The following is a 27,385-nucleotide window of genomic DNA, read 5'->3' on the forward strand; positions in this document are numbered from 1 at the left end:
CCCAGAACACACAATAAAATCTTATATACACTCTAGGTCCCTAACAACTACTAATATTTTCTTAAGAATTCCATAAATAAAATTAATTACTTAAGTATGTTTTACACATAACTTCCTAGGTATCAGGGCTCACATCTGTTTCAGTAATTCAGAACACAGCACGACATTAAGCGACACTCAATAAATGAGTGGTACCATAGGGGGCTGAGCTTATTAAAAGAATCATACAAAGCGGTCAAATTCATAAAAACAGAATGTAGAATGGTGGTTACCAGAGGCTGTAGGAGGAGGAGAAGGGGAGTTGTTTAATGGGTATGTAGCTTCAAATCTGCAGGATAAAAAAGTTCTGGAGATCTGTTTCACGACAATACAAATATACCTACCATTGAAGTGTATACTTGAAAATGGTTAAGATGATAAATTTTATGTGTTTTTCACCACAATGAAACAAGCTTTCTTTAACATTTATTTATTTTTGAGACAGAGAGAGACAGAGCATGAACGGGGGAGGGTCAGAGAGAGAGGGAGACACAGAATCTGAAACAGGCTCCAGGCTCTGAGCGGTCAGCACAGAGCCCGATGCAGGGCTCAAACTCACGGACTGTGAGATCATGACCTGAGCCGAAGTCACGCTCAACCGACTGAGCCACCCAGGCACCCTGAAATAAGTTTTCTTTAAAAAAAAAAAAATAAGTGTATTATGTAGAGAACTTCCAGATTTTTGCTTGGTGTGTTCAAAGAACAACAGAGAGGCCAGTGTGATTGGAGTGGACTAAGTTAGAGAAGAGTGGTAGGAAATGAGGTCAGGAAGTTAGCAGGGGGAGGGATAGCTGTGTAAAGACCTTGGATTTTCCTCTGAGTCAGAGAGGAAGCCACTAGAAAATCTGGAGCAGGTGAGTGACCTGATCATGTATTTTAAAGGATCACTCTGGCTGACTGGTAGGGAACAAACTGTAGGTTTTCTTAATTCATAACTGTTGCAGCATGTATGTTAACAACAACCCCCCAAAAAACTTATGATGAAACTTAAGTATTAGTGTACAAAACCCAAGCATGGATATTTTACCATACACTTGATAAGGAGATCAAAGTATCAATGTCCACCCTACCTGCATATCAGATACCTGTGGAATGCACGATTTAGGTCTTAATGGCAAGAGGGTTGCCATTTGTGGAAAAGGGTCAACATCCTTCCTTGGTTTCTCTTGACGGAGATGCCAGAATTTCAGTTCAGCACTAGCATGTTTTGCTGGGGATGAATGACTAACACAGAATCTTGGCGCCCTAGTCAAAGGAAAAACAAATTTAAGGTTAAGCTAGACAGTAAGTCTCCAAAATGGAAAGCCTACAAAATCTATAATACCAGAGCTCACAATTATCAGTCTTACCAAACCCTTTTTCTAAAAATTTCCACTTCTGTTTCTGATGCCTGGCCTTAAAAATATACTTCTCTATGATATATCAACTGCCTGAAATCACACTCACTCATATAAAGAGGCAATATACATTAGGAAAAAATAATAAAATTACATTCAAATTACTGTCCGCTTGATCAGAAAAAGAAGTCTCATATCTATTTGATGAAGGAATTTTTTTAAAAAACTAATTTATTTTTAAATAAATTTTTAAAAATAGTTTCTAGCAAAATGAACATAAAATGCACCTGTGATCATTTTAAGGCAGTTTAGTATTTATCTATACCAAATAAAAACTAGTAGATGAAATTCACATTTTAAAATATATAAACATTTTTAAATGTTTACCTGTACTACTAAAGTGAATTGTGATTCATATGATCTATTTTCAAGCCTTAAATCTGAAGGTAAGAATTAGTTTAACAACAATTTATACAAATGACAGACTAACACTACTTCCAGAAACCCAGGAAAAAGAATGTTTGGCACAATGTCAAGGCCATACTTAATTGGATGGATATCCTGGTATTTAGTCTGTGGGCTCTTTATTGGCTAGAGGGTTAACTCCAGCTGTCAGGCCTGATGCTAATTGCTACTTGGACCAGGTTTTCCCCCCTGATGCCACAGCCCAAAGACTAATTCCCACTCCATATTTCAGGTCTTGGTATAAAATTGCTTCCCTCTAAAATAGAAAGAAAGTAGATATTCCCCTGATGTGAACACAGGTTGGGAGTGGAAGAGAATCCAAAGTTCAAATTCATTTAAATTCAGAAAGCGTACTGTATAAATCTGAGTGGGGATCCTAACTATATTTCAGAACCCTTACTTGCAGACTTGGAAATATCCAAAATTACCTCTTATTCTCATATCAACCAATAAGTAGGAATATCTACAAGATCTTATCCAATAAAGCATACATGTACTAACTGGGAAATCTAGGTGTTTCAATTTTCTGATTTCCATCATTATATTCATATGGACTGTGTAAGTCTCTGCTCCCCACCATTTTTAATATTCCACTCTTATTCCATTCATAGAATTAATTTTTATTAGCCACTATGTAAATTCACCAAATATTGTGGAATAAGCGTCACAGTCAATCCTAAACTGGTGTTGTATTATTTTTCATGCTTCCATCGTATGAGTTCTCATTTACACTGATTGCCCACATCTTAATTCTCAATCTCTAGAAGGTGGGAGAAGGCATCTGTCACATAATACTATCAAACATCAAAGGAACTGTATCCAATATGATGTGTGCATATGTATGTATAGATGTTTATGTGTGTGTGTGTGTGTGTGTGCATAAGCGTGTGTATATCTCCCAATAGAAAAATGGGCAAATGAGATAAAAAAGCAAACCATGACAATTGAAATCCAAATGACTAACAAGCACTGAAAAGGTTACCAGCCTCACTAGCACTCGAGGAAATGCCAGTTACAACCACAGGACACCAATGACACACCAAGACATAGGCAAAAATTTTAAAGTCTGACAATACTAAATGCTATAAATATAAATGGATTTATAGCAATGGGTACTTTCATATTCTGTCAGTGAAAGAATAAATGGGCACAGCTGCTGTAGAAAAATGGCTATGTGTACAAGAATACACATTTCAGCATTGCTTTGTGAAAAGTAGGAAACAACCGAAATGTTAAAGAAATACCAATATACAATGAAAATTATTAAAATTTTTTTTTAATTTTTTTAACGTTTATTTGTTTTTGAGACAGAGAGAGACAGAGCATGAATGGGGGAGGGTCAGAGAGAGAGGGAGACACAGAATCCGAAACAGGCTCCAGGCTCTGAGCTGTCAGCACAGAGCCTGACACGGGGCTCGAACTCACGGACCGCGAGATCATGACCTGAACTGAAGTCGGACGCCCAAACGACTGAGCCACCCAGGCGCCCCTAAAATTCTTAATTACAGACAAATCTCCCATCTAATGTTGATAGAAGACACAAAAGAATGCATACAACATGATTCCATTTACATAAAGTTGTAGAACAGGCAGACAAAAGTATACATTTAGGGATTTATTTGCATACATCATTGCTAAAACTATAAAGAAAAGAAAGAGGGTGACAATTACAAAAGTCAGGATAGTGGTTGCCTCTGAGGAGGAGTGAGGATATTGTAATCAATAAGGGATCTTCAGTGATCTTGGCAATGTTTTATTTTACAGCCCACGTAGTGGTTACCTAAGTATTTGCTTCATAATATTCATCAAATGGTTTATGTTTTAGTTTGAAATTTAAATACACATGAGTTAGCTAGATCAAGAAAAAGATAAGAGGATTCTGGGAAAATGGCAATGTGGCCCAATTCATTTTTCTACCTCTCAGAATCCCTCCATACAAACAGGACAACTAGATAGCAAAACTGAAAACTCATGGACAACATTTATAACAGAATGTTAAGGTATCCCCACAAACACCAAGATACAAGTAGGTAGGACAGACTACTGTCAGCCACAAGACGTGCATGGTGTTGGCACGAAGGTAGAAGGAAGTCTCTGACAGACCTGAGAATGGAAGAGCACCAAAACAGCTAGAAAAGCAAAGCAGGTCCATGTGAGGGCTCTAGCCCTCTCTAATACTGAGTACACCAAAATTGAATCACATTGCTATTTACCAACAATGAACTGGAAAGCTATATTTAAAAAATATAAGCTATGATACATGCAACAATTTGAATGCATTATGCTTCAATGGCATTTTGCTGTCAACAGAGGTCAGTCGCAGGTTGCATACTGTATGATTTCATTTATGTGACATTCTCAAAATGACAAAAGTGGTGACAAGTAACAGACCAGTGGTTGCCAGGGGTCAGGAGTGGAGAAGGAGTGTAACAAGGTTAGTGTGAGAGTTTGGGGGGTGACAGAAGTGTTTGCATCTCGGGGCGCCTGGGTGGCTCAGTCGGTTAGGCGTCTGACTTTGGCTCAGGTCATGATCTCACAGCTCGTGAGTTTCAGCCCCGCATCGGGCTCTGGGCTGACAGCTCAGAGCCTGGAGCCTGCTTCAGATTCTGTGTCTCCCTTTCTCTCTGCCCCTCCCCCGCCTGTGCTCTGTCTCTCTCTGTCTCTCAAAAATGAATAAGTGTGAAAAAAATTAAAAAAAAAGAAGTGTTTGCATCTTGATTGTCATGGTGGCTACATGAAGCTCTACAACTTGACTTGCCTATATGTTAATGTAGAACATAGAAAAGAAGGAAAGAGGAAGGATAGCCTTTTCAATAAGTGAAGATGCACAACTGGATATCCGTAAGTAAAAGCAAAAATCTCTCAAAAACCAAAATCCAAAGCAACCAAAACTTGACCTAAACCTAACACCTTATACACAAATTAACTCTAAGTGGAGCACAGACTTAAATGTAATACATAAAATTAGAAAGGTTTTAGAAAACAACATAAAAGAAAATCTTTAGGATCTAGAACTAGGCTAAGAATTCTTCAGTTTGAAACCAAAGCATAATCCATAAAAGGAGGATCTGAAAAATTAGACCTCATCAAAATTTTAAAATTTTGCTCTGTGAAAGACCCCCCTCTCTTTTTTTTTCTTTCAGATAGTTATATTTATTCTGAATAGTAGGTGCAGGCAGCAACATTTTACATAGGAACATTGTGTTGGTTGAATAAACGTGGCCCAAGACCTCTTTGCCTCTACCCTGATGAAATGTTTGGACTGAAACTTACCTGAAGCCCTTGATAGAGACTGTCCCCCATAGGTCACCCTCCCAGGGACAATCCCACATGTGATGAACTTCAGAATTTCTCTTGCAAGGTCTTTCCTTACTTGTCTTCATGAGCATCTGTTGCTTGGTTTGTCCTGTTTTTTTCTTCAGTTAATTATGGTCTTCATAACTGAGTATGGTAACTTGAGTTTGTGAAAATTGCATTTTCCATTTGTACCTCCAATTCCAGTCCATCACCACAGGGTTCACTCTGTTCTCTTCTATTTGTAACTCTCTTCCACATCGATGAGAATTCTGGTTCTCCTTATCTATATAATTTTTACTATTTTGCTTAGTCTAGATTTTTTTAATACAAGGATATAACTCAAGAACAGCCAGATAGAAAAGATGTATACAATAAGGTGTGTGGTAAGGAGCATAGAGCTTCCATGCCTTCTAAGCATACCACTCTCCCCAAATCTCCATGTGTTCACCAACCAGGAAGCTCTCAAAGGCCCTTTGAAGAAGTCTTTGGAAAGCTTGTCTCTGAAAAGACAAGCTAAAGGCTGGGAGAAAATATTTGCAAACTACATGTCTAATGATTAGTATCTACAATATAAAAATAACTTTAAAACTCAACAATAAGAAAACAATTAACAAATAGACAAAAAACATGAACAGATATTTTACTGAAGAGGATATGCAAATGGAAAACAAGCACTTGAAAAGATGTTCAGCATCATTTATCATTAGAGAATGGCAAAGTAAAAACACAACAAGATATCACTGTGCACCTATTAGAATGTGCACATATTAGAATTTTCTGTTAAAAATAGAAAATTGTGACAACACCAAACAATGGCAAGGATGCACAGAAACTGGATCCTTTTTACGTTGCTGGTGGGAATGTAAAAATGGTACACCAACTTTGGAAAATAGTTTGGCAGTTTCTTTTAAAACTAAAAATAGACTTACCATGTGGCCCGGTAATCTCACTCTTAGACATTTATCCCAGAGAAATGAAGATTTATGTTCATTCAGAATCCTGTACATGAAGGCTCATAGCAACTTGATTAGTAACAGTGAAAGAGTGGAAACATCCCTAGTGACCTTCAGTGGGTGAATGGATGTGTAACATCCATACAACAGAGTGCTACTTAACAATGCAAAAAAAAAAATTATTGACACACACAGCCACTTGGATGGATCTCAAGGGAATCATGTTGAATGAAAAAATGTAACCCCAAAGATTACAAATTGCATTATTTCATTAAATAATACATTGGTGGTTTCCAGGAGTTAGGGATGGGAAGAGAAGGAGGTGGGCATAGTTGCAAGAGGGCAGTACAAGGGAAGTTTGTGGTAACTGTTCTGTGTCTTGACTGTGGTGGCAAATTCATGAATCTCTAATGTGATAAAATTGAATAGAACTAACTATACACAAACACACAAATAAGTGCATGCGTAACTGGTAAAATATGAAAAAGACCGGTGAATTATATTAATGATGTCAATTTCCTCGTTGTGATATTGGATTAAGTTATGCAACATGTTACCATTAGGGGAAACTGGGTAAAAGCTACACAGAATCCTCTCTATTACTTCTTACAACCGCATATGAATATATAATGATTTCAAAATAAAAAGTTAAATTAAAAAAACATTTCTACTGTATAGTAATATTTTATTAAGTTGGATGGTGTGTACATAGGCACCCACTATAATTTATACCTTTCTGTATGCCTTAAATATATGTTTTTTTAATTAATTAATTTATTTATTTAGCTTTCTTTTTAAGTTTTTATTTAAATTCCAGGTAGTTAACATACAGTTTAACGTTAGTTTCAGGTGTACAATATAGTAATTCAGCACTTCCACACAGCACCGGTGTCCATTACAAGTGCACTCCCTTAATCTCTATCACCTATTTCACCCATCTCCCCCCACCCCCACTTCCCCTCTGGTAATCATCCGTTTGTTCTGTATGGTTAAGAGTCTGTTTCATGGTTTGCCTCCCTCTAGTTTTTTCACCTTTGCTTGTTTGTTTTGTTTCCTAAATGCCACATAGGAGTGAAATCATAAAGTATTTGTCTTTCTCTGACTTATTTCACTTAGCATAATATTCCCAAGCACCATCCGTGTCATTGCAGAGGACAAGATTTCATTCTTTTTTATGGATGAGTAATATTCCATTGTATATCTATACCACCTCTTCTTTATCCATTTTCAGTTGATGGACACTTGGGTCATTTCCATAATTTGGCTATTGTAGATAGTGCTGCAATAAACATTGGGGTGCACGGATCCCTTAGAACTAGTACTTTTATATCCTTTGGGTAAATACTTAGTAGTGCAATTGCTGGATCCTAGGGTAGTTGTATTTTTAAATTTTTTGAGGAACCTCCATTCTGTTTTCCAGAGTGGCTGCACCAGTTTGCAATCCCATCAACAGTGGAAAAAGATTCCTTTTTCTCCAGATCTTTGTCAATACTTGCTGTTTCTTGCATTTTTTATTTTAGCCATTCCGACAGGTGTGAGGTAACATTTCATTGTAGTTTTGATTTGCATTTCTCTGATGATGAGTGACATTAAGCATTTTTTTCACGTGTCTCTTGGCCATCTGTATGTCTTCTTTGGAAAAATGTCTATTCATGTCTTTTGCCCATTTTTTATTGGATTATTCATTTTTGGGGTGTTGAGTTTTATAAGGTCTTTATATATTTTTTGGATATGAACCCTTTATCAGATATGTCATTTGTAAATATCTTCTCTCATTCTGTAGGCTGCCTCTTACTTTTTTTGTTTCTTTTGCTGTGCATATGCTTTTTATTTTTATGAAGTTCCAATCATTTATTTTTGTTTGTGTTTGTCTTGTCTCAGGAGACATATTTAGAAGGAAGTTGCTATAGCTGATGTCAAAGAGGTCCCTGCCTATGTTCTCCTCTAGGATTTTTATGGTTTCTTGTCTCACATTTAGGCCTTTCATCCATTTTGAATTTATTTTTGTGTATAGTGTAAGAAAATGGTCCAGTTTCATTCTTTTGCATGTTGCTGTTTTCCCAACACCATTTATAGTAGAGACTTGTCTTTTTTTCTATTGAATATTCTTCCCTGCTTTGCTGAAGATTAATTGACCATATAGTTGTGGGTTCATTTCTGGGTTTTCCATTCTGTTCTGTTGATCTATGTGTCTACTTTTATGCCAGTATCATACTGTTGATCACTATAGCTTTGCAATATAACTTAAAGTCTGGAAATTGATGCCTCCAGCTTTTGTTTTTCAAGGCTGCTCTGGCAACCTTGGTCTTTGGTGGTTCCATACAAATTTTGGGATTATTTGTTGTAGCTCTATGAAAAATGGTGGTAGTATTTTGACAGGGATTGCATTAAATGTGTCGATCGCTTTGGGTAGTATAGACATTTTAACAATATTTGTTCTTCCAATCCAAATTTAGCATGGAATGTCTTTCCATTTTTTTGTGTCATCTTCAATTTCTTTCATCAGAGTTTTATACTTTTCAGAGTACAGATCTTTTACCTCTATGGTTAGGTTCATTCCTAGGTATCTTATTGTTTTTGGTGTGATTATAAATGAGATAAATTCCTTGACTTCTTTTTCTGCTGCTTCATTATCGGTGTACAGGTAGGCAACAGATTTATATGCCTTGATTTTATATCCTGTGAATTTACTGAATTTGCATATCCATTCTAGCAGTTTTTTTGGTATAGTCTTTCAAGTTTTCTACATAGAGTATCATGTCATCTGCAAACAGTGTCTTTCTTGCTGACTTAGATATCTTTTTTAAACCTCATCTTGTTGTCCGATTGCTGAGGCTAGGACTTCTAGTACTGCGTTAACGTGGTGAGCGTAGACATATTTAAGTTTTGAAAGAAAGAAAGAAAGAAAGAAAGAAAGAAAGAAAGAAAGAAAGAAAGAAAGAAAGAAAGAAAGAAAGGGAGAAAAACAACATTCTATCTACATACGGAAAAGTACAAAGCATATATGTAATCTGGAATACCTAGATGGGAGATGATGCCAGAAAAGTGTGTGAGGGACAAATTATGATAACCTTATTTGCTAATTTAAGGCATTTGAACTCTGCACTGAAAGCTGTGGGGAAAGATCTCAAGCAGAAAAGTAACATAATCAGATCCATTACAGCCGCAAGGCAGCTCAATAACCCTCAAATGGTACACATCTTCTCCACTATGTCCCCTCTAAGTTCCCTACTTTGAGTCCTTAAAGTTCCAAGTAAAACATTACCTCTCCTCTGTATCCTGTGTGATCACCACACTTTCTTTTACTATACTCATTTCCCATGTATGTTCCTTTTATTAGATTGTAATCACTAGATTTGTCTATATTTTACCCTCGTGTCCTTAGTACAGCACTTGGCTTATAGTAAGTGCTCAGAATAAATCTATAACTTTTTCAAGATGTACACACACACACACACACACACACAATTTGATGAGATACTGACCATAAAAAAGTCAGGGGTAGTGTGCTCACAAAGTTAAAATGAATGTCCAGTCTTATTACCGACTTTAAACACCCCAAACACTGAATTATCTAAATGGTGAGTACTTAAGGAAGGTGAAAAATATGATAATCTTGTCATTTTAAATCTCCATAAATTATAAATCAGTAAGACAAAAATTATAACTTGTAATTAGCCTAGGAAAAGTAAAAGCAAGTAAGTTTGTTTCATATTATTTTTCTTACCAATAGAGAAGTAAGGGTTTTACAACCTCAATCTGAATATTTCTTAAATGTTCTTCATTCCACTGAGATGCATCTAGCAGTTTAAGTTTTGATAATATTTCTGCAGAAAGGTAGCAATCTCCACTGCTCACTAAATAGCATTTTTTCATCTTTTCAAGATGTCTAAAACGAGACATACAAATTGCCACGATATTCAACAAACCAAATGTTTTCACTTCTAAAATGTTTCACACAAGTAATGAACTATCTCAAAACCAACACTGAATTACAGGAGTACCAATGTGGAGATAAAAATATTTCTTACAATAATGAGGATAAGAAAGATATTTTTAGTAGGTTGAACAACGGCCTTCCGAAGATATCCATGTCCTAAACCCCAGAACCTCTGAATGTTACATTACATGGTCAAAGGGATTCTGCAGATGTGCTTAGGATTTTGAGAAGATTAACCCAGATTATCCAGGTGGCCCTAATGTAATCACAAGGGTCCTTCTAAGAGGGAGACAGGAGAGTCAGTCACAGAGAAAAGATGTGAGGATAGTAGCAGAGGCCAAAGAGAAGATGCTATGTTGCTGGCTTTGAAGATGGAGGAAAGGCCATCAACTAAGGAAAATAGATGACCTCTGGAAGCTAGAAAAAGCAAGGAAGTGGACTCTCCCCTAGAGCCTCCAGGAGGAATGGAGCCCTGCCTACCCATTTTAGACTTCTTATCTCTGAACTGTAACAGAATACATTTTCATTGCTTTAAAAGCCATTAAATTTATGGCAATCTGATACAGCAACAATAGGAACTAATACAGTAAATCCTGAAGAGTTTATGTAGGTTGCTTGCATATAACTTCCCAATATGTCTTGAAAAGCAGTAGTGGCTTTCCACTCCATAATCGATCAGGTCATGGCTTCATAACCAACCATTTGGTAACCCCTGATCTTATAAGCATGTACAACATGATCTGAATGCCATCGAAATAACTGGAATAACCCAGTAACTAGTATGTACTCAGTCAAACCCTTACTGAGAATTGCAATCTACTGTAGTTGATCTGCTTCAAAGCAAAAAGGAGAACACAGACAGTATAAAAACTTTCTTAAAGCAGGGTCCTCTTAAGGTTCTTAAGACTTACATAATCTAAAATGTATGGGACAGCAAAACAAGGACCTGGACCCATCAGAGATCTAAGAGGTTCTCTAGAGGATATCTAGTATGATACCTAGGAGATATCTTACTCAGATATGAATGTCTTAAGTGGCATCCAACAAAAGATCATGGGATATGTTAACAGAGCAGGTTGTTAGGATCAGTAGTCTCTTACAATGGCTTAAGGTGCCTTTTATAAAAGGTATCTTAAGCCAGTATGGTTATATACTGAAAAATTATTTTTTCTATAAAAATAAATCGTGAGAATATTATAAAAATAAAATAGAATGGGGCGCTTGAGTGAGTCAGTCAGTTGAACATCTGACTTTTGATTTTGGCTCAGGTCATGATCTCATGGTTCATGAGATCAAGCCTTGCATCCCTGGGGTCTGCGCTGACAGTCCGAAGCCTGCTTGGGTTTCTCTCTCCCCCTCTTTCTGCCCCCACCCTGCTCATGTGCATGCACAGGCACGTGCATGCTCTTTCTCTCTCAAAATAAATAAGCATTCATAAATAAATAAATAAGAAATAAATAAATAAGAATGATTGATTTGAAAGCAAGTTTAGAATCTATGAGAAGAAACATTATGCAAACCCAAACAATTGCCACTATTTGTATCTGATAATTATGAAATCACAGAAATAGTGAAATCAATATTATTATAATAAAATAAATGTTAATATTAATTCCTCTGAAAGCATAAATTACATTTTTATATTTACTTCAGGCTTTCTGTCTGTGCTTAAATGACCCAAACTAATATTCCATAATTTTTTAAAAAAAACTACTGAAAAGTAAAAAATTGACTTACCTTTGATGTCTTCCAGCGTTCTTAAGAACTTTTAACCTCTCAATATCCATCCATAACAACCAATATCTCTCTCCTAGTGTACCTTTTATAAATTTCTTAAATCTTTCAAACTCTTTTCTATTGCCAATATCATAAGCTTTGTGAGAAATACACCAATCAGCCCTGCTCTCTTGTCCAATGCTCTCACTTTTTAAACTTGCTTGTTCTAGCATCTCTTTTGACTTGACATAGGTTTGAAATGTTTCACTTGACACAACATTCCTGCCAGGAACAGGCTCAAAACCCTCCTCAATCACCACTTCTGTTACCTTGTTGAAATTTATAAAATCTGGGCTTTCTCTAAGTGGCTCTTCAAAAATGTGATGAATTGCTACTCTCAAAATAAAGGCTACGTAAGATCTTAAAAATTCTTCACATGTTGAGAAATGCAATATAAGGCCATCATCAGCATCCTGTTGCTTTTCAAGGTATATTCTCAGAAGTGCTTGAGAAGGAGTGTCTTGTAGACATACAGACCCGTCTTCTTCTTTGAAATGAGAAATTAATCTAGTGGATTCAGATGAGTCCCGTTTTGTCCTCGGGTGAATTCCATCATCAAAGATAAAACTTTCTGTATTAAATCATAAAAGGCTATTAGATCAGATATGAATACAAATATGTTTTGATTATTAACTAGATGTTGTAGAGCCAGCATGGTAAATGGGCCTGTCACAGGTAGAGACTTTGTGCGCTTAAAGGGGAGTTCTAAAACCACATTTGGTACCAGAAGAGAAAAACCTGCCCAAAGGATTGGTTATGTCTTCCCTGGACATAAAAAGGGACACTGGTAGCAGACGAACTAAATATTTGATATCACTAATACAGAGATCTTCAAAAAGACATTATGCACTTTTAAAATGTAATAGTTTAGGCTGATATAGAATGTTAATATATAAAGGCCAAATCTATTAAACACTAGAATATGTGCATTAAATAACTGTATGTATTCCAATATTTCATGCTGCATGGTAAAATAAAACTAGCTACCATTAATGATGAAACAGTCAATGAACAGATCAGAACCAGAGTCATATCAGTAATTTTTTAAAATTCACTATTTTAGAGGCACCTGGGTGGTTTAGTCAGTTGAGCGTCTGACTCATGATATCAGCTCAGGTCATGGTCTCGCAGTCATGGGATCAAGCCCTGCTAAGCGTGGAACCTACTTGGGATTCCTTCTCTCTCCCGCTCTCTGCCTTTTCCCGCTTGTGTGCACTTTCTCTCTCTCTCTCAAAATAAACATTTTTTTTAAATTCACTATTTTCTCAGAAAGATTCAATTACTATCATACTTTTAACCTATCATCAAAATTACAAAATGACATAAAGTACTTACGAGAGATTACAAATACAAATGGGTTGTTTTATACTTTTTCTAAAGTATAGTCTTTAATTATTTCCTCCTTCTTTAGAAATCAGAGAAAGATCTGATGTCAGTGCTTTATTTCCCATGCCAAATCTACCCCTTGAAATGCCATGGATCAGGAAAACTCTGTTGTCATCTGTGCCGCACCTCCATGGGCATTTTCTCAGGCATAGTTTTCAAATCTCAGCGAACTAGAAATGTTTCATTACAATTTTTATTGAAAATTAAGATACTAAGTTTCCACAATCTTGAGAGATTAGACTTTTGTAAGCCTACGAAAGGATGTGGGTATACACTCAACCCAGTTGTAGAGGAAAAGAGCAAGGTTAGCATTTCTGTTCATCACCTTCCTGCTACCCTTTCTCTTCCTGTTTACCATCTCCTCTACCTTTGCTCTCCAATTTTCTACTTCACTATTTGGGGGAAACAGCAAGAAATCTATAAATTCACCTATTTTCAAATTAAGGAGGTTCTTTTCCTCTTTCTAGATTTAGGTTCAATTCTAGAGAATCCAGATTTACTGTCCCCCAAAGGCTGCTTACTTACACTTTTCCAAAGAATTAGGTAACAACTGTTAGGGAATTGCTAAGTTCCTCTCCTGAATCATGTTGCTAGATTTTTTTTTCTCTAGCCATATCATGTTAATGACTCCCACTTCTGGAAGTTTCCATCTACATTTCTGAAAAGTTGGTATCATCCACAAAAGTTCCCCACAGTAGAAATATATCTGCTTTTCAAGAAGAAAAACAGTCTGAACTTAAAAACAGAAGGAAAATTCAAGTTGTATGAATGATTATATACTTTCAAGAGGAAAGAAAGTTTGCACCCCTTAATTTCAAAGGCTTAATAATAATAATTTATAAACTATCATAGGAAATAAAGACAAAACAAACACTTACTGACTGCCTATGAAGTACCAGGCACTAGGCTGGGCTTTTTCTATACACTTAGTATGTGTCATTATTCTAATCTTACAGATGAGAAAAGACTCTCAGAAGTGGAATAACTTTAAAAAGTCACACAGCTAGTAAGTTTTAACCCATCTAACCTATCCTCTTTCTACTAGGCCAACTTGCCTCTAAAAAACCAACAGAAAGTGAAGTGGGGCAGGGGGGGATGGGGACGGAGATAATTTTTCTCTCCAACCACTAAGTATGATATTGTAAGATTAGAACAATGAAAAAAGATTTAAAGAGGAGTTCTGAGGGGGGCCTGGGTGGCTCAATCGGTTAAGTAGCTGACTCTTGATTTCAGCTCAGGCAATGACCTCACAGTTCATGAGATGGAGCCCCGAGTCAGGCTCTGCATTGACAGTGCAGAGCCTGCTTGGGATTTTCTCCCTTTCTCTCTGCCCCCCCTTCACTCAAGCTCTCACTCTCAAAATAAATAAATAAACTTAAAAAAAAAAGAGTTCTGAAATCATTCTTGTCCTTTCTGCTTACCAGAAACAGATGAAATAACCGGTGGTTCAGTTTTGCTGTGGAGAACACAAGATGGTAATGAAAACGTTGATACTGTTTGCAGACTCTGTTTTGCCAGTGTAAACCAATCTTTCGTTTGAGTATAGGTGGCCTAGGAGAAAAGGAGCACCTTTGTTTAATGTTAAGATTGGCAGTATTCTTCCAATCACAAACCTTGACACATCATTAGGGTAATATTAAATTTGCACAGTACAATATGAAAGGAAAATTTATGCCATCAAAGAAAAGAATACTGTCCACAGAAAAATTCATTATCTGAGAATAATGGGAAGGAATCTCAATTCAGATTATTTGCATAGTAGATGACCAAAAGAAAAAATGAGCCCAATATCCATCAAATTCTTCTCTACTGTTCCACCAGAGGCATGCAACCCTACTTCCTGGCTTCATTATAGGTTCATGCCATCCAACTGTATCTTGAGCAGTCACATGGCTCATTAGTCCCTGGCTGCATCTTTTGTCAGCTACTCCCATTTACAACTTCACAATTATTCCATACCCCTAATTCTGTCTGATCTCGTTCAGTGTTTTTTTACAAGGCCTCTCTAATATGAGAAACTTACTCTCAGGAGCACTGAAAACCTCTCCAGGCTCAACTACCCCTTTGCCGTAGATTCAGTTTTCACAGCTTTGCTTGCATTGTATGCATCCCAAAGACCGATTCCTGACTCCGGCTGCCTCTGGACATAGCCTTCAATTTTTCTTTTGCTTTTGTGTACCTCGAGCCAGCTGAGCAATTCCCAAGTTGACCCTCAGCTTCCAGAACCCCAAACCTGAGAAGCCCTGATCTCAGCTTTCCTGGGAAAATTCTTCTGCCTGCCTCTCACTAAATAATGCCCTCATATTTTTCTAAAATAATCCAAATTGTTCAACAGAAGCAGAGAAGGGAGTGTGTAGCATTATTTTCATTTCTCCTTTGTCCAACTGAGTCAGAGCTGGCTGGCGCTTAGCCTCAGGAATACTCACAAAAGAGGCAGGGCTCAAATGGAACAGGTATTGTTCCCTAATTGGCAGGGCAAGTCAGGCCACACAAGGAGACCAAAAAGTAAGAGAAGTAAGTCACTGCCCCTCTTAGACGTAAGGTTTCCTGGGTGGATAAAAGCTTTGACAGACTCTAATTTCCTTTTGTTCCCTCTTTTCCTTCCTTTAAAACCAGGTCATTTATTATTAATTATATGTTCATTTAACATATATTTACTGAGTGACTACTGTATTCTAAGCATTATCCTAAGCACTCAGAGAAGCTCAAAATAATGAAGAAACAGTCAGGGAATTGAGAGAGACCAACATACAAGAGTCCTTGTTATTTCAACTGCACAAAAAAAGATGGCGGAGTAAAAATGAGGAGAGAAAGAAGTCAGTCAGACATTAAAGCAGTAACTAGTCCACTTAATATTCTTAAAGAGATGAGTCCACTGTTTGTGTTTAGATGGTATAACTGAAGACCCAAAGAAATTAATGATCACAAAGATGAATTATCGTCATAAAGCTGAATTGTCATAAAGATGAATTGTCATCGTAAAGATTCATCTTTGTTTGTAGTCATGATTGAAATGATTTAAGGGCCCAAGGAATTTTGAATCCTCAAAGTTCAAAAGCCATTAAGAAGATTTTAGATAAAGTACTAATCAAGTGAACAGAAATGAGTTTTTTTCATCACAGAAAATAGCAAAAATAAACTAGCTTAAATTTTACTCTCACATTTGATTTAATTTACATGTAAGGAATTAGATCTTATTTCCCTAGATTGATTCTTCCAGTTGTATGTTTACTGACTGACCTGTACTATGAGAACATATTTTTATGACACTCCTGACATTTCTATAATACATAAAAGAAAAAAAATACTTAAAAATAGGTATAAGAGAGAAGAAAAATATGCTTTTAGTATATCCCTAGCACTGGTCAGTGAAAATAATGCAACTGGCAAAATCTCAAACTTTTTTTTTGCCAAATATTACTGATATAAATGCCAAACTACAGAATTAAATAAGAACTGCACATGAAAAAAAATGGTCAAGTAAGATAGGATAAGTCTATTCCAACAGAGATGGCAAATAGTTCTCTCGTATGACATCTTTGATCAATTGGAAGTGCTTGTCCAGGGTGCTGTGTTGAAAACAATTTGAAGCCAAGTCCTGGCTCAGCAGGAAAATTGCCATGATTGATAAGCAATGTCTGTCATGAATGGAATCTAGGGGAACAGGAACACATGGGCCACATATTTGCAATTCCTGGTTTTGTACAGAATATGTGTAGGAACTGTGTTTCCAGAAAGATGAGCTGATAATTAGAGCCCAGAGACCAAACGGCAGATTTTACTACAAAGTGACTCTCCAAAAGGACATTTGGTTCTAGGTTAGATCTTTTCAAAAGCACTCATACAACCCAACATTTCTTCCTGGAGGACAAATTTATCTGATAATGGTTACACAGTAATGCATTTTGCTAATGAGGAATAATTTTGGCAAGAGGGAGGAGAAGACCCAATTTATCATTATTTTTACAAAAATTATAGACTCCAAATAATGAAAAATTTGGAATGAACAATGAAACCATGGATATAATTCAAGTTACCCTTCCTTGCTTCCCGGGTGACACTGAGCATGTTCTTCAATCTTGCATATGTTGCTCTGCACACAGGAGGATAATACCAGTTACATTTCAGGTGAAGGAAGGCAAAGCAAATGAGTCAGCATAAATCCACAAAAGGTTTTGCTAAATCTGCTTTAGAAGTACTTGAAATCCCTTCCCCTGTTCAAGTGGTAAAAATGAAATTCCTATCCCTAAAATGATAAGTCTCCTTGAAGGGCCAAATCATGAAGAAATACTCATACTCTTACCTCACCAAGAGAAATGTAGAACTTTTTCATTATTATAACATTTTCTTCTTCAGTGACAGGTGGTGGTGGACTGGGTGGTTTTTTCAGGACCCAGGGGGAAAAGTCTGCATCGAGTGTAATGTTCATGCCTGATCTGCTCCATCGTACTTGTGAGACCAATTTGGCTAATCTGCATTTTAGGAATCATAAAAACTTGAAATAAGTTTCAAATATGGTAGAATTCGGGGAAAAAAACACTAAATTTTATTTTATGTATTCAAGCCAATCTCCTAACTCTGCACAATGATTCTCTTAGGATCTGCTAAAATTAATGGCTTATTCACAGAACTAATTAAGGATTATTCTGCTATAATTTATTTTATTTGGATTTTTAAAATGGTGGTTCTAAATATAGGTCAAATTTTACTTAAATTTAAGGAATGTTTAGGTACTTACACATTAAAAGCCAGAGAACATAAAAGAAAAACTTGGCCCACTGTGACATTCTTTTTCATGACACACTTATATTTGTTTTTTAACAGCTTGCACATAAATACCGTTATCACAAGTAGCTAATTTTAAAAACATAATGATCAAGGAAGCACAACTGAAATACATTTATTAGGTACTGTTTCTATGGGATCTCTTTGGAAAAGTTAAGTGATTTTTACAAATGCTCTATCACTTGCATACTATAGCAGGTAGGATACAAATGCAGTGGGTTTAAAGGTATACGATTTTACTAAGAAAGTACAGGAAAAATGATTTTAGGTGAAAAAAATCCAGGCAATTAAAAAATGTGTTTGTTGATGGGACTATAATACCTGTATTCAAAGTAGCAATCACTTTCCAGAAATGCTGGAAGTCTTTCTTTTTTGATCCACTTAATACCTTGTTCACGACTGAGACACTGTGAGGGGACAAGTGAAAAAGAAAACGAGTCAAAGAAAGTCACCTTTCAGGACAATGAAGGCCTAATCAATAGAGCAATAATGACCTCCAGCTCCTTCTAGGAGCCCTGCTTCTACTTTCTTTTTGCACAAGAGAGAGCAAGAACCTCCAATTACATATCTGAAGCCATTGCTTGCCTTCTGGTATTTCTTTAATTCTCTCAACAATCCTGCATCAACTATTAGTCCCATTTTACAGATTAACAAACTGAATTCAGAGAAGTTAAGTAATGTATTGGAGAAGGAGGTATGAGAAAAAAAAGTCACTTTCAGTATTTTTGCAGTCATAGAATGGTTAAAAGTAATCATAAACAGGAAAGTAGTTAACCAGAATCTTGATAAGGCCACTATGGTCACTACAGTCCCCTTGTCCTTCCAACTTTAGGAACTTTGGTTAAATATTTACCATCCTCCGCCACTCTCCTGGAGATACCAAGGTTAGCAAGAAAGCTAAGGCCCTGCCTTGAAGGAGCTTCCAGGTAATTCAGTAAACAATAATAACAGAGCACTACCATAGGTTCAGGTTTCTGTGGGAGGGCACGTAGGCACTAAAACCAGCAAAGGCTTTTCCCACAGAAGTTGCCACTCACTCTTTCACCTAACGCATGATTAGCCTGGTGAAGGGGTGAAGAGGGGTGGGCAGGAGAGGAAACGAAGAGAAGCACAGTATGACTAGATCATGGGGTGAGATTTGAGGAATGGAGGGAAGCAAGCTGGTGAAGCAGGCATAGGCCTCACTGTGAATCATCTTTTAAGTGACAGTAAGGAGTTTAGACTTTATTCTGAGGTTGCGAGGGCCATACAAACTCAAGGGAAGAGTTACTGAGTTGCTATTCATCCTAAAATATTTACTCACCATTGATTCTCTTCTGTCTTATATTCACTGTTTTCCAGAATGCTAAAGAAGGTCGGTACTTTGAACACTAAACCAATGCTACTAGATAAGGAAAACCACCAGTAAGGTGCACATCTCAGTGAGGCAAGGGTGTCTGTATTTATGTGACTTCCATTGATTATCTGCTAAAGCAACAGGTGTGCTGTGATATTAATATCAGTCAACACAGACCATTGCTAACTCCAGCGAGGAGGCTAAAGGCTCACATAGTAGTACTGCCAACATCAGATGAGCTGACATTCTTTTTTTTTAATGTTTATTTATTCTTGAGAGAGAGAGAGAGAGGCAGAGTGTGAGCAGGGGAGGGGCAGAGAGAGACAAAAACACAGAATCTGAAGCAGGCTCCAGGCTCTCAGCTGTCAGCACAGAGCCCGACGCGGGGCTCGAACTTGTGAACCACGAGATCATGACCTGAGCCGAAATCAGCCACTCAACCGACTGAGCCACCCAGGCACCCCTGATGAGCTGAGCGTGCACTGGTGCTCAACACTGCTTGCATGTGGCATGAAGTCATTAGGTTCTCCAAGACCAGAAAACTGAGGCAATGATGCTTTCCTCCTGTTCAGCCAAAAGCACCCATTTGCCCTTACCAAAAACTATCTTCCAAGTAATGAAAAAATAGAAGAAACTTTGGAAGCAGCCAGCACCTGAACAGTAACATCTTGTGGATGGTCTTATTGTTTGAGTGAAATCTGAAGGACATTTGGATCTTGTAGTTAGAAAAACTCCAAATATGCCTCCACATATGCTACACACTGACGATGATACAGGACTCTTGAATTTTCATTAGCAATGCATTCAACGTATCACAGAAAGGCACCAGACTACATATAAAGATCAATACACACCCTTGAGGAATACTACAAGCTTGTGAAAGCTGGTCAGTCACACAAAATCAATTTGCCTAATATTTACTTAATGAACAGGTCACTGACAACCCATCCCCTTTTGAATATCTCTGCATCTATCTGATCTAAAAATGAAATGAAATGAAAAGTTTAAAAGGGATAAAATTAAAATCGAAGAAAAGTCTTTTAGTCAAACTTCCAAAAAGTCCCTTCAAGGTGTTTACAAATAAAGTATAAAGTATACAGACAAAAAAGTATAAAGGCAAAAAAAAACAGGGGTGCCTGGGTGGCTCAGTCGGTTATGCATCCGACTTTGGCTCAGGTCATGATCTCATGATTCATGGGTTCGAGCCCCGCATCAGGCTCTGTGCTGACAGTTCAGTCTGGAGCCTGCTTCAAATTCTGTGTCTCCCTCTCTCTGCCCTTCCCCCACTCATGCTCGCTCTCTCTCTCTCTCTCTCTCTCTCTCTCAAAAATAAACATGAAAAAAATTTTAATAAAGGCAAAAAATACAGAACAATCTTGTTAGACATAACATGACACCTTAATGAATACTTACAAAAAAACACAAAAATAATTTACCTAAGGTAAAACTATTTAGTCCTTAAAACTAAAAAAAAAAAAAAACATACAGTAAAATCCATCCTTTTTAGTAAACAGTTCTGTAAGGTTTTGACAAATATTTAAGTCGTATAACCATGACTACAATGAAGATATAGAATAGTTCCAACTTCCTCCAAACTTCCTCATGTCACTTTGCATTCAGTGACACCTTCTAACCCTAGGCCCTGGCAACCACAGATTGGTTCTCCACAGTTTTGCCCTTTCCAAAGTGTCATACAACTGGGATACAGTTGTAGCTCTCTTCATTTAGCATAATCATTTGAGATTGACCCATGTTCTTAGATGGATCACTAGTTCCTTCCTCTTCATTTCTCTTCAGCTGAGAAGTACTCCACTGTAGAGATGAACCACACTTTATCTACTCCCCACTTAAAAGAAATTTGGGTTTTTCTTATAGTTCTTGGTGATTATAAATAAGGGAACTACAGACTTCACATACAATTTTTGTGTGAACAGAAGAGACTGTTCATTTCTCTGGTAAAATGCAAGGGTAGGATAGATGGGTAGGATGGTATATGTTTAACTTAGAAAGAACTGCTAAACTGTTTTCCAAAATGGAATTCTCTCAACAATGTGAGAGTTCCAGTTGCTCTGCATCCTGAATGGCACTTGGTATTGTCAATGTGCATTGCATATTTTACTCATTTTAATAGGCGTGTAGACACAGTTTGTTGAGAGTTGTGTGTGTGTGTGTGCATGCACACTGCCTTTTCTTTATTACAGCTTTGAGACAGAATTCACATTCCATACAATTCACCCATTTAAAATGTATAATCCAATGGTTTTTAGTATATTCACACACCATCACCACAATCAAATTTAGAACATTTTCATCACCTTCCAGAAAACCTCATACCCATTAGCAATCACTCTCCATTTCACATCAATTTCCCCACACACATCTCCCAATGTTGGCTGCATTTCTCTTATGATGAATGTTGAACATCTTTTCATATGCATTTTGGCCATCTGTACATCTTCTTTGGAGAAATGTCTATTCAGATCCTATGTCCATTTTTTAAAACTAAAGTATGATTAACATGCTGTGTTATATAGTTTCAGGTATACACTATACTAAGTCAACAATTCTATACGTTATTCATTGTTCATCACAGTAAGTGTACTCTTAATCCTATTTCACCCACCCCTTGCCCCTGCCCCTCTGGCAACCAACAGTTTGTTCTCTATAGTTAAGAGTCTGGTTTTTTGTCTCTCTTTGTGGTTGTCTGTTTTGTTTCTTAAATTCCACATATGAGTGAAGCTATATGGTAGCTGTCTTTCTCTTATCTCACGTAGCATTATACCCTCTAGGTCCATCCATATTGTTGTAAATGGCAGGATCTCAAAGATCTCATTCTTTTTTTATGGCTGAGTAATATTCAGCCACATAGGTCACATCTTCTTTATCCATTTACCTATTGATGGACAGTTGGGCTGCTTCCCTATCTTGGTTACTGTAATAATGCTGCAATAAACATAAGGGTTCATATATCTCTTCAAATTAGTGTTTTCATTTTCTTTGGGCAAATATGTAGTAGTGGATTTCCTGGATTATATGGTAATTCTATTTTTAATTTTTCAAGGAACCTCCATAATGTTTTCACAGTGGCTGCCCCAATCTGCATTCCCACCAACAGTGCATGAGGGTTCCTTTTTCTCCACATCTTTGCCAACCCTTGCTATTTCTTGTCTTTTTTATTTTAGCCATTCTGACTGGTGTAAGGTGATATCTCATTGTAGTTTTAATTTGCATTTCCGTGATGATTAGTGACGTAGAGCATGTTTTCATATGTCTGTTGGCCATTTGCATGTCTTCTTTGGAAAAATGTATGTTCAAGTCCCCTGCCTATTTTTTATTTTAGGTTTCTCAAGCTTTTATTTAAATTCCAGTTAGTTAGCATACAGTGTAATGTTAGTTTTGGGGGTAAAATTTAGTGATTCAACACTTACGTACAAAACCCAGTGCTTATCACAACAAGCACACTCCGTAATCTCCATCACCTATTTCACCAATCTCCCCTGACACCCCCTCTGGTAACCATAAGCGTGTTCTCTATAATTAAAATCTGTTTCTTGGTTTCCTTTTTTTCTTTCCCTGCTATGTTCATTTGTTTCTTAAATTCCATATGTGAGTGAAATCATATGGTATTGTCTTTCTCTGACTTACATCACTTAGCATAATACTCTCTAGCACCATCCACATCATTGCAAATGGCAAGATTTCATTCTTTTTTATTGCTGAGTAATATTCCATTGTACATATATAACACATCTGTATCCATTCATAAGCTGATGGATATTTGGGCTGTTTACATAATTTGGCTATTATTGATACTGCTGCAATAAACATCAGGGTGCGTGTATACCTTTGAATCAGTACTTTTGTGCCCTTTGGGTAAATACCTAGTAGTGCAATTACTGAATCATAGGGTAGTTATATTTTTAGCTTTCTGAGGAAACTCCATACTGTTTTTCAGAATCCTCTGCCCACTAAAAAAATTTTTTTAATGTTTATTTATTTTTGAGAGACAGAGAGAGTGAGTGAGTGGGGGAGGGAGACATAGAATCTGAAGCAGGCTCCAGGCTTCAAGGTGTCAGCAGAGAGCCCAGAGCCCAGAGCCACGAGATCATGACCAGAGCTAAAGTTGGATGCTTAACCAACTGAGCCACCTAGACACCTCTTCTGCCCATTTTTTTAATCAGATTGTTTATTTGGTGTTGAGTTGTATAAGTTCTTTACACATTTTGGACATTGACCTCTTACTGGATGCACTATTTGCAGGTATCTTCTCCCATTCAGTAGGTTGCCTTTTTGTTTTGTGGATGGTTTCCCTCACTGTGCAAAAGCTTTTTATTTTGGTGTAATCCCAATAGTTGAATTTTGCTTTTGTTTTCCTTGCTTTAGGTGACATACCTAGAAAAATGTTTCCATGGTTAATGTCAAAGAAATCACTGCCTATGCTTTCGTCTAGGAGTCTTATGGTTTCAGGGTTGACATTTAGTTCTTTAATCCATGTGAAATTTATTTTTGTGTATGGTATAAGAAAGTGTTCTAGTTTCATTATTTTGTATGTTGCTGTTCAGCTTTCCCAGCCCAATTTGTTGAAGAGACTGTCTTTTCCCTATTGTACATCTTTGCCTCCTTTGTTGTAGATTAACTGACCACACAAAGGTTGGTTTATTTCTGGGCTCTCTATTCAATTCCATTGATCTATATGTCTATTTTTCTGCCAGTACCATACTGTTTTGTTACTACAGCTTGGAAGTAGATCTTGAAATCTGGGATTGTGATACCTCCAGCTTTGTTCCTTCTCAAGATTGCTTAGGCTATTCAGGGTCTTTGGTGGTTTCACACAAATTTTTGTATTATCTGTTCTAGCTCTGTGAAAAAATGTAGTTAGTATTCTCACAGGGATTGCATTAAATCTGTAGACTGTTTTGGGTAATACAGACATTTAAAAAAATTTAATGTTTATTTATTTTTGAGAGAGAGAGAGAGAGAGAGAGAGAGAAAGAGAGAGAGAAACAGAGTTCTAGCAGGGGAGGGGCAGAGAGAGAGGGAGACACAGAATCTGAAACAGGCTCCAGGTTCTGAGCTGTCAGCACAGTGCCTGACATGGGGCTCGAACTTGGGAAAGGCAAGATCATGACCTGAGCCGAAGTCAGACATTTAACAGACTGAGTCATCCAGTTCCCCAGTAATATGGACATTTTGACAATATTAGTTCTTCCATACCATGGGCATGGAACATCTTTCCATTTGTATCTTCCTTAATTTCTTTCATCAATGTTTTATAGTTTTCAGAGTATAGGTCCTGCACCTCTTTGCTTAGGTATATTCTTAGGTATTTTATTATTTTGGTACAATTATAAATGGGATTGTTAATTTCTCTTTCTGCTACTTTATTATTAGTGTATAGAAATGCAACAGGTTTTTTGGAACACATATGTAGGATTTATTTTATATAAAAATTGAATCATATTATATACTTTCATTTACAACTTTTTTCACTGAACAGTACAACATGTGCATCTATCTCATGAGGACAACAGACAGCTCAAACACATTCTTTGAAATCGTCATATAATAGTCCATAATTCTTCCACTGATAAATATATAGTATGTTTATACTACTTATGTCAATGCTGCACTGTAGCTCCTGTAATACACATTTACTTCTATGGGATAAATCCTTACGCAGCTTTTCCAGCATAAGTCATAGTACTTTTAATTTTAATTGATTTTGCCAGATTAACTCCCAAAGACTGTAGCAATTAAAATTCTACAAACACTAGATGTTATCATTTTTTAAAAGCGTAGGCTGGAAGGCCTGGGTGGTTCAGTCAGTTGAGTGTCTGACTCTTGATTTCAGCTCAGATCATGATCTCACCATTTGTGAGCACAGAGCCTGCTTGAGATTCTCTCTCTCCCCACTCTCTGCCCCTTCCTTGTACATGCACACACGCTCTCTCTCTCTCCCGCAAAATAAATAAACTTAAAAAAAAAAAGTGTAGGCCAATTTAACGTCTTAAAAAATGGTATGGTTGTACTTACAATTTGCATATTTCTGACAGTCTGTGTGATGAAACACCTTTTATTTGCTCATTTTCCATTTTAATTCCTCTCGTAAATAGTTTGTTGAATTACTTCAGTTATTCTATTGGATTACTTGTCTTTTTCTTGAATAAGATTGGTAATTAAGAAATTAAATAAAATACATTTCCTCGTACTTGCAAAGTTTTTTTTCTGAATCATTGGTTTTTAACTTTATGTCATTTTCTAACACGTGACACATTTTGATTTTGGTATCCAGGTTTGTTTTTTGATTATTTTAAAGATTCTGGAGTCTTTGACTTCTTGAGAAGATGGCTCACATGCTTAGTTTACATAAAAATTTTCCTGGATTGGGGCGCCTGAGTGTCTCAGTCAGTTAAGCCTCTGACTTCAGCTCAGGTATGATCTCACAGTTTGTAGATTCAAGCCCCACGTCGGGCTCTGTGCTGACAGCTCGGAGCCTGGAGCATGCTTCAGATTCCGTGTCTCCCTCTCTCTGCCCCTCACCTGCTTGTGCTCTTTCTCTCTCTAAAATAAACATTAAAAAATTTTTTTAAAAAATCATTTTATTGTAATATTTCAGTTTAAAAACCATTTAAGCCATTTATTCATTTGCAAATAAAGACAATTCAGATTACTCTTGCAAATTGATAGTAGTTATTTATATTTATTGTGCTGAAGTTCTGTCTAGGAAATCTAAAATAATATTTTTTAATATAATTTATTGGCATATTGGCCAACATACAGTGTGTAAAGTATGCTCTTGGTTTTTGGGGTAGATTCCCATGGTTCATTGCTTACATACAACACCCAGTGCTCATCCCAACAAGTGCCCTCCTTAATACCCATCACCCATTTTCCCCTCTCCCCCATACCCCCATCAACCCTCAGTTTGTTCTCTATATTTAAGAGTCTCTTGTGGTTTGCCTCTCTGTTTGTAACTACTTTTTCCCCTTCTCTTCCCCCATGGTCTTCTGTTAAGTTTCTCAAGATCCACATGTGAGTGAAAACATATATCTGTCTTTCTCTGGCTGACTTATTTTACTTAGCAAAATACCTTCCAGTTCCATCCATGTTGCTGTAAATAGCATGATTTCATTCTTTCTCATTGCCGAGTAGTATTCCATTGTATATATAAACCACATCTTCTTTATCCATTTATTAGTCGATGGACATTTAGGCTCTTTCCATAATTTGGCTATTGTTGAAAGCACTGCTATAAACAGTGGGGTACATGTGCCCCTGTGAATCAGCACTCCTATATCCTTTGGATAAATTCCTAGTAGTGCTATTGCTGGATCATAGGATAGTTCTATTTTTAATTTTTTGAGGAACCTCCACACTGTTTTCCAGAGTGGCTGCACATGTTTGCATTCCCACCAAAAACACATTGTCACCAGCATCTTTGTTTCCTGAGTTGTTCATTTTAGCCACTCTGACTGGTGTGAGGTGGTATCTCAGTGTGGTTTTGATTTGTATTTCTCTGATGATGAGTGACATTGAGCATCATTTTCATGTGTCTGTTGGCCATCTGGATGTCTTCTTTGGAAAAGCGTCTATTCATGTCTTCTGCCCATTTCTTCATTGGATTATTTGTTTTTTGGGGTGTTGAATTTGGTAAGTTCTTTATAGATTTTGGATACTAACCCTTTATCCGATATGTCATTTGAAAATATCTTTTCCCATTCTGTCGGTTGCCCTTTAGTTTTGTTGATTGTTTCCTTTGCAGTGCAGAAGCTTTTTACCTTGATGAGGTCCCAATAGTTCATTTTTGCTTTTAATTCCCTTGCCTTTGGAGATGTGTCAAGCAAGAAATTGCTGAAGCTGAGGTCAAAGAGGTTGTTGCCTGCTTTCTCCTGTAGGTTTTCCTGTCTCACATTTAGGTCTTTCATCAATTTTGAGTTTATTTTTGTGTATGGTGTAAGAAAGTGGTCTAGTTTCATTCTTCTGCATGTTGCTGTCCAGTTCTCCCAGCACCATTTGCTAAAGAGACTGTCTTTTTTCCATTGGATACTCTTTCCTGCTTTGTCAAAGATTG

At 36.9% G+C, this 27,385-nt stretch overlaps 1 protein-coding gene across 6 annotated transcripts in view; it reads right to left on the reverse strand.

Annotated features, from left to right (window-relative positions):
• The window catches only part of RGS22 (regulator of G protein signaling 22), a 134,211-nt gene that overhangs the window by 68,764 nt on the left and 38,062 nt on the right, over positions 1-27,385 (reverse strand). For all 6 annotated transcript variants that reach the window (XM_011291412.4, XM_045050216.1, XM_045050217.1 and 3 more), the window contains 6 exons: positions 18,300-18,385; positions 17,497-17,665; positions 14,615-14,744; positions 11,769-12,378; positions 9,819-9,980; positions 1,110-1,284 (listed from right to left, as the gene is read on the reverse strand). In XM_011291412.4, the coding sequence (XP_011289714.2) occupies positions 1,110-1,284; positions 9,819-9,980; positions 11,769-12,378; positions 14,615-14,744; positions 17,497-17,665; positions 18,300-18,385 (1,332 nt within the window). The remainder of the gene's footprint in view (positions 1-1,109; positions 1,285-9,818; positions 9,981-11,768; positions 12,379-14,614; positions 14,745-17,496; positions 17,666-18,299; positions 18,386-27,385) is intronic.

Source organism: Felis catus, chromosome F2, assembly GCF_018350175.1.
Source record: "Felis catus isolate Fca126 chromosome F2, F.catus_Fca126_mat1.0, whole genome shotgun sequence".
Taxonomy (NCBI): Eukaryota; Metazoa; Chordata; class Mammalia; order Carnivora; family Felidae; genus Felis; species Felis catus.